Raw genomic sequence first — 17,869 nt, forward strand, 5'->3', positions numbered from 1 at the left:
CCTGCTTAATAAAAAAATATATAAATAAATAAACAAAAACTCCCTTGTATTTTCCCAGGAGACATTTAATATTTTCTTTAGTTTCGTATCATTCACTTTATTTCACACGACGTTTAATTTGCGTCTTTCAGTTAGCCAAAAATCTTCTATCTCTTTTGTAATGAATGAATGAATACCCCACTGCGCTTCGTTCCTTAACCATCGTAGGTGTCAGAGGATGCAGTAGGCGGCGTCATGGGGGCGAGAGGCATGACACAGGTGATCCAATTAACTAATGAACCACATAGCACACCTTTGCGGCTGGGGGACTGCACAGGGACGGGAGGGTGACTGTGGGTGTGGGTCTTGACGTGGCAGTGAGTAGGCAGCGGAATGGCGTGAGTAAGACCTTTGGTGTCCTGACCCGAGGCACACAGCTGAGCAGAGTTGAAGAGTGGTCTGGGCTCTTTAAATAACCCACTGCACTGAAGAAGTTTTGGAGTTAGATAGTAGCATTTATTTAGAAACACATTGTAGGTAGTACAGAGTTGAGGGAGTTGAGGAGTGATTCAGGCTCTCTAAACGGTTCACTCCATTGAAGAAGTGGTGTGGAAAAAAATAGTGTTTATTCAGAAATTCTCAGTTATAGTTATTCATTATAGATTGCGAGTGAGAGAGAAAATATTTACGTGGTAATCTGTTCGCTAATGTTCCAATCTCTTTAAACCACCCACTCATTGCGGAAGTCGTGGAGAAAATAGAGGCATTTATTCAGAAACTAGTACGATTAATTATTCGTCATAAATTGTAAATAAAAGGGAAAAAAAGCTTACTTGATAATTTGTTCTTTATTTTCCCCCATCTGAGGTGCTTCATGGGTGACGATCATCATAAAGCAGCTGGAGATAGACTCATGACTACAATTTTATCTTCACCATTAATTACTCTTTATCATGTACGTTCCTTAGTGCTGAAAATTACCTCTACACCTTCCACTGCGAAAGACATTTGTAAGAAGCACAATTCCTTCCTGTTATTATACTATGGGAGTAATAAAGGTAAGAAATAAAACGTGACATGCAGCAAAGAAATACAGACATCAGTGACTTCAAGATCCATATTCTGAAACACCTTGATCTCGCACCACACCACGACTATTTTCAAAGGCTAGAGAGATGATTAACCGGATTATCAAAAGTGTTTCTCCTGTCAGTAATGTAGAAGTCTTATTAACCTGTCACTAGAATCATAAAAAAAAACCCTTAAAAACCCGTGCAATTTTAACTAGAGCCTTTTGAATGTAGTGGAGGTGCGGCGCAGAAGTGTTTCAGAGTAAGGTCCATGGTAGGGTGTAGTGGTGGTGGTGGTGGTGGTGGTGGTGGTGGGGTGGATTGTGAGAGAAAAGAGAGAGTGTGCAAGCAATAGCGGTGCAGTGTTGCGTCATGGAGAGGAAATAGTCGTTTTGTGCCTCACCTCCCACGCGTGGCCAGCTGTTGGCTAATTAAACACGTGGACTTGCCTGCATTTGCTTTCTTCCCTTTTTTGCGTTAATTAAAAAAAACTTTGTGTATTTTGTTCTTTTTGTCTTTGTCTTTTTCTTTTTTCTTTATTTCTTTGTCACTTTTTTCCTTTTCTTTGTCTGATTCCCCCCTTCTTCTTTTCTTTCTTTCTCTTTGTATCTATTTTTTTATTCGTTCTTTTCTTCCTTTTTTTTCTTTCTGCATCTCTTTGTCTGATCCTCTTTTCTTTCTTTCTTTTCTTCCTTCTCATGCCTCCGTTCCTCCACAAACTCCACTAACTGTTTTTTCTGTCTTCCTTTTAATTTTCACCATTTACATCTCATTCTCCCTCTCATGTCTCTGTTACTCTACTTACCTTCATTGCTCCCTCTGTTCCACTCCTTGCTACCATCTGCTGCTCCTTCCCTACTCACTCATCCTCCCAGCCTCCCATCTCACTCACAACACTGCTGTCCCCCCACGCACTATCTTCACACTGTTAGCATACTTGCACGCACTGGCGGATTTAACTCTCTGACTGCTAGATAACGACAGTGTATTAGTTCATATATGTATATCCAGACGATTTTACTGAGGGAATATAAGAGCAAAGGCATTGTAAAATTTGAAAGGCTCGATTTTCTCAAGAGATGAGTTTCAGTGCTATACGTTAAGACTGCACCAGATCATTTTATTTGGCGAAGGGGGAAAAAAAAGAACATCGTGGTTAGTTGCTTGATATGTGTGTGTTGTGTGTGATATATATTTGGTAGGAATCTCTTAATACTTGTTGGACTATTCCCATCATCTTTTTTTTCATTTTTCATTGCATTATATCATAAGATTATTAGTATTGTTAGTTAATTAGTGCTTCGATCTTGTAAGTGATTTAATGATAATTGCTTAAGATGTAATTGAGTCGATACTGTGATAGAAAAAAAAAACAGTAAGGAGAATAAGAAACTGGAGGTAAATAGAGAAATTAAATGAAAGAGAGAAAAAAAGCAGTGGTATAAAGTTAACCTGAAACAACAAGTGAAACAAAGAAAGAGAAAAAACAATTGATGAAATTGTTAAGTAAAAAAAAATACAGGAGAGAGAGAGAGAGAGAGAGAGAGAGAGAGAGAGAGAGAGAGAGAGAGAGAGAGAGAGAGAGAGAGAGAGATCAGAGGAGTGAGATAATGGAAACACAGACAGACGGGCAAATAGGCAGACGGGCAGAAAAAAAAAAGTATTTTAAAGAGGAATAAGACAATAGATTTACTGACAGACAGACAGATAGACAGACAGACAGACAGATAAACGGACGAACGGACAGAGAGAACAAACAAATGTAAAGAGAAAGGAATTGATGAGCTGAAAGACAGACAGACAGAGAGACAAAATGACTTGATGGGGGAAGCAGTCGTTCCAAAATTACTTGACATCATTAATCATCATGAAATCCCGGTGTGTGTTTGAGGCGCGGCACGTCACGCCTTCCTCCCTGCGGGCGTGTCATTAGAGAGAGAGAGAGAGAGAGAGAGGAGAGAGAGAGAGAGAGAGAGAGAGAGAGAGAGAGAGAGAGAGAGAGGCTGACTGATTGAGTGACAGGGAGAGATATTGACTGACAGAATGAGAAACTGATAGGTACGTAGGCAAAGAGATAGAGAGATTAATAAACGGACAGATAGATACATACATATATACACACATACATACATACATACATACATGAATAGATAAATAGATAGATAGACTGATAGAAAGGTACATAAAGCAGACAGATTCACATAAAACACACACACACACACACACACACACGCACACACACACACACACACACACACACACAGATAAAGAAAGAAAGAAGGGAACTATGAAAGCAAGAAATAAAAATGAAAAAAAAGGAGAGGGAAAAGATAAGAGATGTGAGAGGGAAATGGTATGACTTCGAATAAAAGTTGAACATGGCAGGGCAGGGGAAGAGAGAGAGAGAGAGAGAGAGAGAGAGAGAGAGAGAGAGAGAGAGGTGGGAGGATGAAGACAATCTAAAGTGACACACTATTTTTCTTTTTTTCTTTTTTTATCTCACCGAATGAGAAGAAAGAAAAGAAAAGGAAACTCGCCAAAGTTAATAATATCTACATGAATATTTTAACTCTTCATAGTGACGGCAGATTAGTTTTCCTCCTTTGTGTTTCCCTGGAGTCTTTTTTTTTCGTTTTCCATTGAAAGATTAATTTGTGTAACTTTATAAAGGAAGAAAAGTTCAAGTGTAGAGCGGAAGAATGTGAATGATGGTGAAGAATAAGGTATGGAAGGCAAATATATGTGATTGACTGATTGAATGATTGATTGACTGATGCATGGACTGATTACTCTTACCTTTACTATCACTCCGGCAGTGGTCTCCTGTACCGCCAACACGAGCTCTCACCATCTTGCTGTCTAGTGATATAGTTGACCCATCTTGTCACAAAATAGGAAAGAGAAGTCCACTCAATGTGCCAGTCCGAAATTACATTGAGGAGTGATTCAATTGTTTAATGATTGATTGATCCTGTAGTGCTGTTTACCTCCCTTCAAAGAAAAAAAGTACTTGAAATGTTTTTTCCTCCATCACTGTAGAAAAGAAAACACCTTCGAGAGCTAGTGATTTGTATCTGCTGCCTTAGAAGTTACTTTAATGTTGCTTTAATTTAATTTTTTGTTTTTTTTATATGGGAGGGGCACCAGCCAAGGGCAACAAAATTAGGAGAAAAAAAAGCCCACTGAGGCGCCGGTCCCCAAACAGGAACAGAAACCATTGTAAAAAAATTGGAGGATAAGTGTCTAGAAACCTCCACCGAATTGTTGATATGAGACGAAAATAAGATCAAATCGCATAAAGTGAAACAATATTAAAAATCAAATTGCTTATCATATCACTATTAAAATTCACATAGCAGGTCATTCTCCTCCCAAGTACCGAATGTGGTCTCCTATGACGCATATAGGGAGTGAGGCTGAAGGAGTCTATGGGAGTGTCCGGTGGGAGTGCGGGAGAGTAAGTGAGAGGGATGTGGGTGATCGCTGTTACTTCCGTCTGCACTGCTCCACGACCCTACCCCCCTTCCCTTCCTCACCTTCTCCCCTCTCTCTCCTCTCCTTCCCCTCTCCCTCCCTCACCCGCGTGTCGTGGCGCCCTGGAGGGCCACGTGAGTGGTGCGGGAGTGCGTGGGTGGTCGTGGTGGTGGTGGTGGTGGTGGTGGCTGTAGTTGTGTTGGTGATGGTAGTGGTGGTAGTTGCGGTGATGGTGCTGGTGGTGTTGTACTTTTGTTATTAGTATTAAAAAAAAGTTATATATATATATATATATATATATATATATATATATATATATATATATATATATATATATATATATATATATATATATATATATATATATATATATATATATATATATATATATATATATATATATATATATATATATATATATATATCAATTTACGTTATGGAAAGAGCAAGGTAACTGTAGTTTCATGAAAATTATAAGTAGGTTCATATTTATTATTTTGAAACAAATAATGAAAGTTCATGTTTATTAATATCATTAGAACTGGTCAAGCTTAATTATTTACATTAAGAAAACGCTGGAAGTTAATATTGACTAGTGCTATAAAAGCAGTGTAGTTTATTCTATTTTTCCTACCATTGTGACTGAGTAAAGTTAAATAGCAACAACAATACAAAACTAAATGTTCCTAGTGCAGTTCCTTTACCTTCATTTACTCGCCTTGTTTCTTTGCCTGAGGGAGGAAAGAAAATAGGAGATGATACTTTAAGACTTTATTTTCGGAGTTATTAATAATCACAGGAACGTTAGTAAAAGAAAGTGTTTTATGTGAGCTGAATGAGAGGAGGAGGAGAAGGAGGAGGAGGAGGGGGGAAAGAAGTCAGGAGAGAAGGAGTACTAAAAGGAAGAGATAAATGAGGAGAGGATAGGGAAGTGAGAGTTCCTGTGAGAGAGAGGAAGGGGAAAGGGAGGGGCTAGAAAGGGAGGGGAGGAAAGGGAAGGGAGAGGTGATAGGGTACTGGTCAAGGTTAGCAGTAGGGGACCCTTAGGCCTTCCTTCCTTCTCTACGACACGTTTGGCACTGTTACTGACTTATGTGGCATTGTTACTGACACGTGGCACTGTTGCTGACATGTGACTCTATGTAAAATATGTGGCTCTCTTACTGGCTTCACTTGACACTGTTACTGGCTGCATTTGGCATCAGGCAGAGAGTTAAGAATTCGAGCTTAGACGAGTTACAAAAGAAGGAAGAAAGATATATTATACACCTTGCCAGTCACTCCTAGACGATAAAAAAAAAAAAATAAATAAGTAAAATAAATAAAGAACAGTAGATGAAGAAAAGGAAGTACAAAATCAAGCAGAAATTTCCAGAGTTCCATCATAGACAACACGCAAAAGAAAGAAGAAAAATATAAGGAAAAGGAAAATAAACTACATCTTGCGTGTCACTTCCCAAAAAAGAAGTAATAAAAACTGATGGCGAAGAAAAGGGGAACATATACGCGTCCAAACTTGTTGAGTGAGATCTCGCGCGACTCGCCTTTGCTGAGTTTGAGGGAGGAGCAAAAATTCTAGGAAGACAAGTGCTTTAAGAACTTCATGAGAGGTTTTCTGTGAGACGTTTTCTTTCCCTTTCTTTTCCTCTTCTTCTTTTCTCTGTGTCTAGTACCACTTTTATCCTCTCCGGTGATTGTGTGTGTGTGTGTGTGTGTGTGTGTGTGTGTGTGTGTGTGGTGTGTGTGTGTGTGTGTGTGTGTGTGTGTGGAGGCATTTCTCTCTCTCTCTCTCTCTCTCTCTCTCTCTCTCTCTCTCTCTCTCTCTCTCTCTCTCTGACACAAGAACGAAGTCTATATCATATCCACTTCCCTTCTCCATCTCCCTCTTGGTCACCCCAATATTAACAGAATAATCGTTTTCTTGTTCTTCCAGCTTCGTTTGAAGGGGAGAGGGCGAGGAAGGGACAGGAAGTGGGAGGGGAGAGAGGGGAGGGAGCGGAATGATAGGGGAATGAACGACGGAGCATTGATAGGAGGGGAGAAGAGAGATAGAAGGGGGGTGAGATGGGAGAATGGGAAGGATGAATGGGACTATAAAGATATGTAGTTCCCATGATAGTAATAGTCACCACTCTCTCTCTCTCTCTCTCTCTCTCTCTCTCTCTCTTCTATCCTTCGGTATTTGTGAATAAAATATCAGATAATCTCATTCTGTCCTTTCCTTTTTTTTTTTTTTCTAGTTGCGTGCTGTCCACATTTTCTGTTTCTCGCTTACGTTTTCTTTGTGGGGGTAGGAGTAACAACAATCTCTCTCTCTCTCTCTCTCTCTCTCTCTCTCTCTCTCTCTCTCTCTCTCTCTCTCTCTCTCTCTCTCTCTCTCTCTCTCTCTCTCTTAGTCTCCATTCTTCTCACGCCTTCCCCGTAATGAAGATGGACGAGGCTACACGAGGTATTTTCTTGGTTTCCTACACCTGATGCCTCTCTTCTTCTCTTCTCCTTCTCTCCTTCCCTTCCTATTTAATCCACCCACATCTGCTCCTCCCTGCACCCCCTCCTTCCCTCATTCCCACGCACATCTGACACTGTCTCTCTTTCCGTTTGTTATCCTTTACCTCCATTCGTCCTCCCACACGTGATGTATTTTCCTCCTTTATTTTTCCTTCCCTTTATTTCTTTCTTCTTTGCTCCATTTTTTTCCTTGTCAATTTTTTTTTCATTCCATTCTGCTCTGTTTTTGACGTTACACCCTCAAAGTTTCCTTTCACCTCGTCTTTCCTCTCGTCCATCATTCCCACACCTGTACACGCACGCCTCTCACCTGCTGCTCTTACACTCACGCCACACACCTGGTCCTCCCTTCCGACATCTGAAGCTATATTGAAGTTTCCCATCATAGCTCTTTCTTTCCTCCCTTCCTATTACACATCAGCTCATCTCCTTTACATCAATTTCTCCCTATCACTCTCCCATCACTGCCTTGTCTCCTTTTCCAGACGCCTTTCTCGTCTCCATAGATGACGTCACTCCAGCCCTCGCCCCGCCGCCCAAACCTATATCCCACCGGCTTCTCCCTCTTGATGTCTGGGAATTCCTTCTTCTCTCTGTCTCTCATTACGTCCCGTCTGCAGCTCATCTCGTCCCATTTTGTGTGTTGGTGGGTGGGTGTGTGGCTGGGTGGGTGAATGAAGAAGGAAAGAAGTAACGTCATAGCATTTCTTTACTAGTGGCATAAGAAATACCCAAAATACCCACCGAAGACTTCATATGTCTCATTCACTGACTCCCTTACTCACTCATTCCCTCGCTCACTCACTCATTCGCTCAGGCACACACTCAACCAGTCAGTCATTTAGTCAGTCAGTCAGTCAGTCATTCCCAGATGTGACGAAAAAGGCAAGGAATTTGAATCTTTCCCTTACTTTATTTTTCCCTCCCAATCAATCAATTAATTAATTTATCTATCTGTCTGTTTATCTATATATCTATCTGTCTATCCATATACCTACATACCCATCCATCTATTTACGTATCAATTAATCAATCAGTCAATCAAACAAACTCATGCCCCTCCTTTTGCAAAAAAAAAAAAAAAAACAAAAACAACAACACAGGATACCATAGTCTCTTCCCATGCACTCTTACTATTTCCTTTTAAACCTTCATTAACCAACACAAACAAAGGCAGGATTCTTGAGTCTATCCCTTGCATTGCTACATTACCCTTTCATACCTTCATTAGCACAAAGAATCAAGAACGAAACAACGAAAGTCAGAAATCTTGAATCCTTCCCTTGCCCTCTTTTCCACTCTTCACTTATTGGCATCACAAAGGCAGCCTCACCAATAGAAAACTGAGTCATGGTTGGTTAGGTTATACGTACAGAGGCAGCCAGGTGTGACGCACATACAGGTAAAGTGGTGGATATGATCAGATATTAGAGCAATGATAGGTGAAAAAAATATGTGTTGATTGGTGCGTTAAATTAATACTGTGTTGATGAAAGTGCTGATTTCTCTTGTTTTTGAGAGAGAGAGAGAGAGAGAGAGAGAGAGAGAGAGAGAGAGAGAGAGAGAGAGAGGGAGTTCATGTAGTTTAATAATCTGTCATTTTACTTTACCAATCAGTTTTCTCTCTTTTCATTATCCTTCCTTATTATTTCCATGATCTATTTCATCATCACTTTCATATTCATTGTATTTTTTTTCCTATTCTGGTTTATTTATCGTGTTCAATTTCCCGGCGCCTCACATAAGTTTTAGTTTGTAATTAATTTGTATGTATTTTAGCTATTTTGTAATGACATCAATTTTTGTGTCATTAGTTTAATTACTCGATCATAATCATCATATTTGTCGTTTCACTCGTTTGTCTCTTGTTGTGCATGCATTATTTTCATCACTATCGTTAATGCTTTCCTATCTGTACATTATTGTTGTTATTCTGTTTTCTTAGCTTTTATTTGGATTGCCTTGTCTTTTTTTCTCTCATTTTTGAGTTTCCGTTCTGTTAATCTTGTCTTTCTTTTATCTTTATTTAATCCTTGTCAATTCTTTTTATTTCGTTTTTGACATTTACTGTTGCCTTTTCATTTTTCTTCCTCCTCCTCCTCCTCCTCCTCCTCCTCCTCTTCCTCTTCTTCTTCTTCTTCTTTTTTCTTCTTCTTCTTCTTCTTCTTCTTCTTCTTCTTCTTCTTCTTCTTCTTCTTCTTCTTCTTCTTCTTCTATTTATTCATTATTATTATTTCTTAAGTTTGTCTTAGAGCCGAGGAAAGCAATACACAGGAAGGCAGGGCAAAAACACAAGCCAGGCCACTCGTCTCTGATAGGGCTCCTCCGCCTCTGAGCGATAAACAGATTTCACCAACTTCTGGGAGCTGACTTGAAACATTGCACCACACTCCTACTAGTCCCGTCATGCCCCGCCTCCCTGTCTCCTGTCTGTCTCATTCGTGCCAGCAGCTCCTCCTGTCGCTTTCCTTACACCACCATCATCACTACCACTATCACTACCATCATTACCACCACCACTACTGCAACTGTTACTATTACCACAGCTTCTTCAATACTGTCAAAGTGTTATTTTATGGTCAAACAAAAGCTTAAGTCCACCACCTGAAGTCCGTCAAGGGGGAGTCTGAATGTTATAGAGGAAAACGGAACTTGAAATAGAATGATTCAGATGGTATAGTGTTTATATATATATATATATATATATATATATATATATATATATATATATATATATATATATATATATATATATATATATATATATATATATATATATATATATATATATATATATATATATATATATATATATATATATATATATATATGTATTCTTTCGAGGGAACACTAAGCAGAAACAAAACTTTCATTGTTAATTATTTATCTATGTATTTATTTATTTATTTTTTTAATTCATCAAACTTGTGTCATTTTCTTCCTGTGCTGTCATGCGCTCCCTTTTCAATCAATTCTCATTCTTCTTCCTTCTGCTTCTCGTCTTTCTCCTTCTCCTCCTCCTCCTCCTCCTCCTCCTCCTCTTCCTTTTCCTTCTCTTCTTCCTCCTCTTCCTCCTTTTCCTCCTTCTCTTCCTCTTCCTCCTCCTCCTCCTCCTCCTCCTCATCCTCGTCCTCCTTTCAGCCGCTGCCTTTCTAAAATTCAATGTATATTTTTTCCCTCTCTCCTTTTAGATATTCACTTCTCGGCCGCCTCCCTCAGCACTTCTTTCCTTGTCATCACTGATTTCTTACGCATCAGAACTCCGCTTTCCTCCTCTTCCTGCTCCTCCTCCTCCTCCCCCTTCTCCTCCTCCTCTTCCTCTCTTTTTCTCATCTCTCCTTCATCGACATTATCAAACTTATTCTCCTCTTATTCCTCCTTCTGCTCATCCTGTTACTCATTCACCGTTTCTTCTTTTCCTTCTACGTATTCACTCACTGTGCCTTTATTCTTTTCCTTCGTGTTTTTTTCTCTCTTATTTGATTTGTCACTTTCTTCCTTTTCCAACTTCGCTGACCTGCTTTCCCTTCGCTCCCTCCCTCCTTTCCCTCCCTCCTATCCCTACCTCCATCCCTCCCTCCTTTCCTCCCTCCCAACACCTGTCTGCTACATTATCGATTTTCCTTATCTCATCCTCTCCACTAGTCATTCCTTTCTTATCTTTATCGCTACCTCTTGTCATTTTCTTTTTTTTCTTTTTTTTTTCTACTCATGCATTTCCTCGTTTCCTTCGTTGTTCACTTTCTTCTCTCCGTATCTTATTATTTTTTTTATTACTTTTACCTCATGTGTTTTTTTTTTGGTTATATTTTCTTCTTTTCTTTTCTTTTTTCTTTGCCATTCATTTCCTCCATCGTGTCATTTCATCTTTTTTTCCCACTTCCTTCTTGAGCACTTTTTGATTTCTCCAGCCTCTGATTCGTTTCTCGTTTTTTCTCCTCTTATCTTCATCTTTCTGTCTATAATTCTCTTCTAAGCTTCTCGATTTTTCAGTCTCCTTTTCCATGATTTTTTTTTCTTATATTTCTTATATTTCTCCATCCAGCAATATATTTTTTTTTTCATTTTGGTTATGATTTTTCAAACTCTTAGTGAATTAATGACTTGAATATGCTCGTATCCTTGACAAATAATTGATAACTTTAAAGTCTACGTGTGTGTGTGTATGTGTGTGTGTGTGTGAGAGGAGAGAGAGAGAGAGAGAGAGAGAGAGAGAGAGAGAGAGAGAGAGAGAGAGAGAGAGAGAGAGAGAGAGAGAGAGAGAGAGAGAGAGAGAGAGAGAGAGAGAGAAAGAGAGATGAGAGAGAGAGAATATAATACACCTAAAATAAGGAACTAAATTGTCCACCGCTTTTTTCTTTTGTATTTGCTCTTTCTTTGACTTTTTTTTTATGAGTTAAATTGAGCAGAGTTTTTTATCCCTTTTATTTATTTATACGTTCATTTCTTTCCTTTCTTTACTTTATTCTATTCATTTATTGTTTTGGCAGCCTTGACCTTTTTTTTGGGGGGAAGCTTCAAGTTAAGCAAACTTTCTCTTTCCCCTCATCTCCTCGCGCACCAAAATATAAACACACTGTCAGTAACGCTCCTACATACACGGATACCTCAGCAAAACCATCCTTTAACACCATGCCATATTATTAATCATTGTATCTTACCCTGAAATTACTTAGGTCTCTCAGCTCATTACATCACATCCACTTAATTAATCATACACCGGCTGCTCCTCTCCACCTTTACCCCTCCCTAACCTGTCACCTGTCCTCACCTGTTGCTTGGCGCTTCTATTAGTAATCATTTTCAATAGTAAATGAATCCTTAGTCAGAGAGAGAGAGAGAGAGAGAGAGAGAGAGAGAGAGAGAGAGAGAGAGAGAGAGAGAGAGAGAGAGAGAGAGAGAGAGAGAGTTACGGAGGAAATTCATGAAGGAGGAAAGATTAGTAAGGAAGAGCAGGAAGGTGTAAAGGAAAACTTTTTTTTTTCTCTCTCTCTCTCTCTCATCTCTCTCTCTCTCTCTCTCTCTCTCTCTCTCTCTCTCTCTCTCTCTCTCTCTCTCTCTCTCTCCATCTGCTTCCTTTTCTATTTTTGTATTTTCTCACTTTCTCACTCCATGTATCCTTTCTCATTTTTGTTTTATGTTTCTTTATCTCTTTCGTTCCCTTAATTGCTTTCTCTGTCTCTCTTTCTCTCTCTTCCTTCTTTTATTATGTTTCTTCTTCTTTCACTAACTTTTCGCCGTCTCCCTCACCCTTCTCTATTTTTATCTTTCATTATTCCTCTTTTTATTTGATTTCTTTCTGAATTTTCTGTTTTGTTTTCATTTCATGCTCATGCTTTTTCTTTTCCTTCTCCTTCCCTCCTTTCCTTTTTTTCTCTTAAGCTTTCTATTTTTCTCTCCTTTCCTCTATTCCTCACTATTGCTTTCTCTCCTTCTCTTTACGTTATATATATATTTTTTTTTTCCTTCTTTCCTTCTTCGTCCTTCATTCTTTGTTTTTCATTACGTCTTACTCATACAATATTTTCTTTTATTTCCTTTTCCCTTTTCCTTCCCTATGTCTTTCCCTCTTTCTCCATATTTTCGTCTTTCTCCATTTTTTTTCTTCTTCCCTTTTTCCTTCGAGTCTTAGTCCTTAATTTCTTCTTCTTTTCTCTTTTTTTTCCTTCCCTTTTTCCTCCCATCATCGGTCTGGGTTTCCTTAACAATCCCTACTTACTTTCCTATCTCCCTTTTTCCTCCTTTTCTGCCTCTATTCCTTACTTAGTCTGATCTACACAGTTTTCTTTTTCCTTTTTTCCTTTTTTTCCACCAGTTTTTGCTCAGTTTCTCTCTTTCTCATTCTTTTCTTCACTGTTTTCATTCTCCCTTTTTTACCTCTCTTTTTCCCTCATCTCTCAGTTTGTTTCCCTTGCTTGTTTTCCTTTTCTTTCCTTAATTCCTAAGTACTTAATTTCCTTTCCTCTTTTTCCATTCCTTCTTCCTTCCTCAATAGGTCTTGCACCGTTTCTTTATTTTCCTGTTTTCCCTTTCTTTTTCCTTTCCTTCTTTCACTCAGTCTGTCTAACCTAATACTTCCTACTTATTTCATTTCCTTTTTCCTTTTTTTCCATTCCTTCATCCTCAGCTCTTGCACCTTTTCTTTATTTTCCCTTTTTCCTTTCTTTCTCCCTTTCTTCTTTCACTCAGGCAGTCTATCGTAATACTTCCTATTTATTTAATTTCCTTTTTCTCTTTTTTCATTATTCCTTCCTTCCTCATTACGTCTTACACTATTTTTTTCTTTTTTTTCCTTTCTTTCTCCCTTCCTTCCTTTACTCAGTCTGTTTATCCCAATACTTCCTACACACTTTATCTCTTTTCTCCTCTTTTTTTCTTCCCTGCCTCCCCATCCCTCTGTCCTTCTCTCCCTCCCTCATTCCGCCCCTCATTTCGTCCCTCCTCCCTTTCATCTTCCTCCCAATGCCACGAAAAACAATGTCGCTTCGAGCCAGAACATGACCTTTCTTGCTGTGAGTTATTGGAAGTCCTCACTCATCTCTCCCTCTCCGTCTCCCTCCTCTCCCCTCCTTCCCTCTCCCACCTTGCCTCTCCCATGCTCTCTCTCTCTCTCTCTCTCTCTCTCTCCTCTCTCAGCTCACTTCCCATCTTCGTCACCTCTATGTAACCCCTGGCCATCTCCCCCCCTTTTTTTTTATCTTTTTCTTTTCCTTTATCTTTTTTTTTTTTCTCTCTCTCTCTCTCTCTCTCTCTCTCTCTCTCTCTCTCTCTCTCTCTCTCTCTCTCTCTCTCTCTCTCTCTCTTTTCATATATCTTCGTTTTTCCGTTTTTTTTTTACATTCCTTATCTTTTCTTCTTTTTTTCTTTAATGTGAACATCGGCTATATTATTTCATCCATGTTTTTTTTTCCTTCCTCTCTTTCCTCGTTATTTTGTTTTTCTTATTCCATTTTTCCATATTTTATTCTTTTCCTCCTTTGTTTATTTGTTTATGCGTTCGTTTCGTTGCTTATTTGCTTGAATGCTTGCTTTCTTGCTTCCTCCCTTCATTCTTCATTTCTTCCTTCTTTCCTTTCTGCCTTCCTTCCATCCTTTCTTTATCCCTTCCATCCTTCTCTCTCTCCTCATCATAAATCTACATCTTCCCTTTTAATCCCCCTTCAGACTTCTTCCACTCTGCCCACGTCTTTTCTCACATCTTTTCCCTTTTCATCTCACATTCCTTCTTTCACATACCCCTTTCCCTTGAATACGATACACTTAACGCTCTTAGAAGTCCCTATACAGCTTATTTATTTTTATCCTCTTCACCTCTCTTTCCATCTTCTCATTCCTTTCCCGATGTGTTCTTCTGACCCCCTTACCTTCTTTCTCTCCCTTGTCCGTCAGTACCCGCCTCGAGTCTTCCCTTTACCACCACCACCACCACCACCACCTGGGGCCCCCTGACTCAGTGTTGGTGTGGCAGCCAGCGCTCGTTACTCGCCGCTTTGTCTTGCCTGATTGGTCTTATTGTGTAATGCTTTTCTTCCTTTCTGTGTGTGTGTGGGGGGGGAGGGGGTTAGTGTGTGTGTGTGTGTGTGTGTGTGTGTGTGTGTGTGTGTGTGTGTGTGTGTGTGTGTTCGTTTTGTTTTGTGATGTTTGGTCTTGTTTCTGTTCGTCGGATTCCCTTTATCTTCTCTCTCTCTCTCTCTCTCTCTCTCTCTCTCTCTCTCTCTCTCTCTCTCTTTCTGCCCAACAAGAAAATGAAAAAAAAATTAAAGCTCAATCATTTATTCACATCTTCCTTCTTCCACTTTCCTCGTCCTCCCTTCTTGGCATCCCTTCCTCTTCCTCTCTCTATCCCTCTTTCTCTCCCTCCTTCTCTCTCTTTCCCCCCTACCCTCTTCCTCTCTCCTTCATTACTTGCTTCCCTCCACGTGCTGGTGCAAGAAAGACACGCACTATGCACTTTGCCGGCCCAGCATGCAAAATTCCCCCTCCTCTTTGCAGCCAAGTGCCACAAAGTCCCGCCTCGTAAAGATCCACCACCACCACCACCACCACTACCGTCGCCGCCACCACCGCCACCACCGCCGCTGTTCCATACTACACTCTCTCTCTCTCTCTCTCTCTCTCTCTCTTGCCCCGCCCACGCTCCCGTCTGGTTGTCTGTGTCTCTGCCGCGGATTTTAGGTGCACGAATCTATATTATACTCCTGTTTTTTCTGTGCCTTTTTTTCTGTACGTTATTGTTGTTGTTGTTGTTGTTGTTGTTGCTGTTGTTGTCATTTTTATCACTGCACACTTTTTTACGTCTTTCGTGGGTGGTGTTCTTTTGGAGTCTCTCTCTCTCTCTATCTCTCTCTCTCTCTCTCTTACTTTACCTTTACTAAATAAGTTAAGACGGGCTAGATTAATTTGTCTCAGCAAACAAACCTAAGAAAAAAAAAAAAAAAAAACACGTGCCTCTCTACTTCACGAATTCCGAGAAACCGAATGAGGAAATACAGATTAGTCTTCTTTTCCCAGGCACGTCCTTGTCTCTGGAATGGCCCTCGCGCTTCTCCCTCTCCATCAACGGTGCCGTCACTGCCTACAGCCTCTCCCTCACCCACCCGCACCAGAGCCTCCCCTTCCTTACCACCACCATGTTCCACGCCTCCACCCTCCGTCACCAGGTGAGTCACAGGGCCTTAATTAACCTTTTCACTGCTATTCGACACATCTTTCCTTCATGACTAATCACTCTTTGACATATTTTCTTGTTCCACACCACCTGCAAGCATTTTACTTCCTAGAAATTCCAAAATCTCTTCTTCTTATTGCCTTCTCTCTTGTAGATGCTTATAAAGATTCCATACATTGTTTTTAGTGTTGTGAATTGTTGCATATCGCGGTGAAAGAATTGATTGTTAAGAGTGGGGGCCGCGAGTACCTTAGCCTGCCACGTGTAGTTTTTCCTCTTCTTGTAGCTTCCCTTATGTTCTCACGTTCAGTTTTGTGTTGATTACTTTAAAGTTCTATAAAAAAGGAGATAGGAAGGAATTGGTCCTTAAATAGAGTGGTAGGTGAATGGAATGAATTCAGTAATCAGGTTGTTAGTGCCGAGTCATTAGCGAGCTTAAAAAGAAGGTTAGGCAAATTTATGGATGAGGATGATTGGTGGAAATGCTTGGTAGAAGTGATCCATACATGAACTGTCACGTGTAGGTCTGACGGCTTCTTGCAGCTTCCTTTATTTATGTTCTTATGTAGCTTTCTTTATTTTTATGTTCTTATGTTTTGTGAAGTAATCAGTGTAGAGGACCAGTAGAGAGCCAGTAGGATATTCATTGTTGGTGACGAGGTGGAATGACTCATCTTCACCCTCTCATTCTCACTCACTCACCACTTACATAAATGACACGTAATGCTCGCGAGCTGCACTTCACCGTAGCAGTGTTTGCACAGACACCACTTTTCTGTGATTGCAGAGAGATAAAGAGACAAACATTTCCTTTACGTAGATCCAATAACTCTAATGGGATGATAACGCCCGTGCATTGTGTTTTCTTGCCTGTGTGACCTGTGTGAGTGAGGCGCCTCTCACTTGCCACACCCACTCCCACAGGCTTCTCTTTATCCCTGTAACACCAGCTCTGTATCTAGGCCTTGCTGAGGGAAGCCTAATCGAATTCAGTCAGTCTTTGGCTTATAAGTTCAGGCAGTGTACACGCTTCTTGTTGCTTCGGGTGTTAAGTAATATGTAGCCGCTGTGAATATTATGTTTTCTTTTTATTCAACGTGTGGTTGCGGTTTATGTCTTAGTATGTTGCCTTTGACCAGCACAGAAAAAAAAAAAACTGCATCATACCTGTTTATTCTTCCGAGGCTGTTTGTGATAAGTTACACTATTTACTCCAAACTAAAATATGTAGGACAGTAAAGATGAAAGATGTTGTAGACCACTTATCATGATTTCCCTCCTCACTCTCTTCTCCTTCTCCTATCGCCACCTTCGCTCTGTTCCCTCATCCCCACTCGCCACTCGTTCCTTGTCCCTCCTCATGCACTCCTCCTTTTCCTGTTGCCCTGTTCCCACATCCTCACTCACCATTTACTTCCTTTTTCTCTTCACCCTCTTTTCCTTTCACTATCCGCCTCCCCATTGTTCCCACATTCCACTTGCCTCACTCTCTCTCCCTCCCGCTCCTCGTTTGCAGTTCGAGGGTCTGCGGAGTAACGTGACCTACGAGGGAAGGCTGATGGCTCTGGTCGGGACCCACCACTGGCCCTACACGCTGCTCAACTTCACCGTCACCTCCCCGACCCTCCGCACAGGTACGCTGCCGCTGCCTCCCTGGTGTGGCTGAGGCGAGGCGTCCTGAGAGCTAAGGTTGTTCTCTTTGTCATCACTAAGATAGTCATGCCACTGTACGTTCCTGAAAGATGAGTAAAAGAATCATAACTTGTGTAAAGAATTACCTCCATGGTGGTGTTTGGAGGCGACAGTATCACAGGCTGCCGTGAGTGTGACTGTTTCCATGATATGCATACAGTAGTTGGGCAAAAGGAAGAGTAGCGTGTGGAAAGCTCATATTGCTCAAAGCTTTGTTCTCTTGTCAGGACTTCTTTCAAAAGCCACAAAGATGGTTGGGCAAGTTCTTATGGTTGTTTATTTCACTGATGATAGATGATCGTTGTTGAACTATCATCACAGTCATTAAAATAACCTTGAAAACTCCATTACAGCCAGTTGAAAATAAGGGATAAGACAAACAAATGCCTAGGAATTCAGTGTTTAGTTAGATAAGACTCCTCTATGAGAACATCTACATAACAATGTGAATAGAATGTATTAGTGGCTTGAAGATGAC

General features: G+C 40.3%; 1 protein-coding gene across 1 annotated transcript in view; it reads left to right on the forward strand.

Moving 5' to 3' along the window:
* The window catches only part of LOC135114217 (serine-rich adhesin for platelets-like), a 75,394-nt gene that overhangs the window by 48,828 nt on the left and 8,697 nt on the right, over positions 1 to 17,869 (forward strand). Inside the window, exons 3-4 of the mRNA XM_064029994.1 lie at positions 15,543 to 15,691; positions 17,216 to 17,333. Of these exons, the coding sequence (XP_063886064.1) occupies positions 15,543 to 15,691; positions 17,216 to 17,333 (267 nt within the window). The remainder of the gene's footprint in view (positions 1 to 15,542; positions 15,692 to 17,215; positions 17,334 to 17,869) is intronic.

Source organism: Scylla paramamosain, chromosome 27 (genome assembly GCF_035594125.1).
Source record: "Scylla paramamosain isolate STU-SP2022 chromosome 27, ASM3559412v1, whole genome shotgun sequence".
NCBI lineage: Eukaryota > Metazoa > Arthropoda > Malacostraca > Decapoda > Portunidae > Scylla > Scylla paramamosain.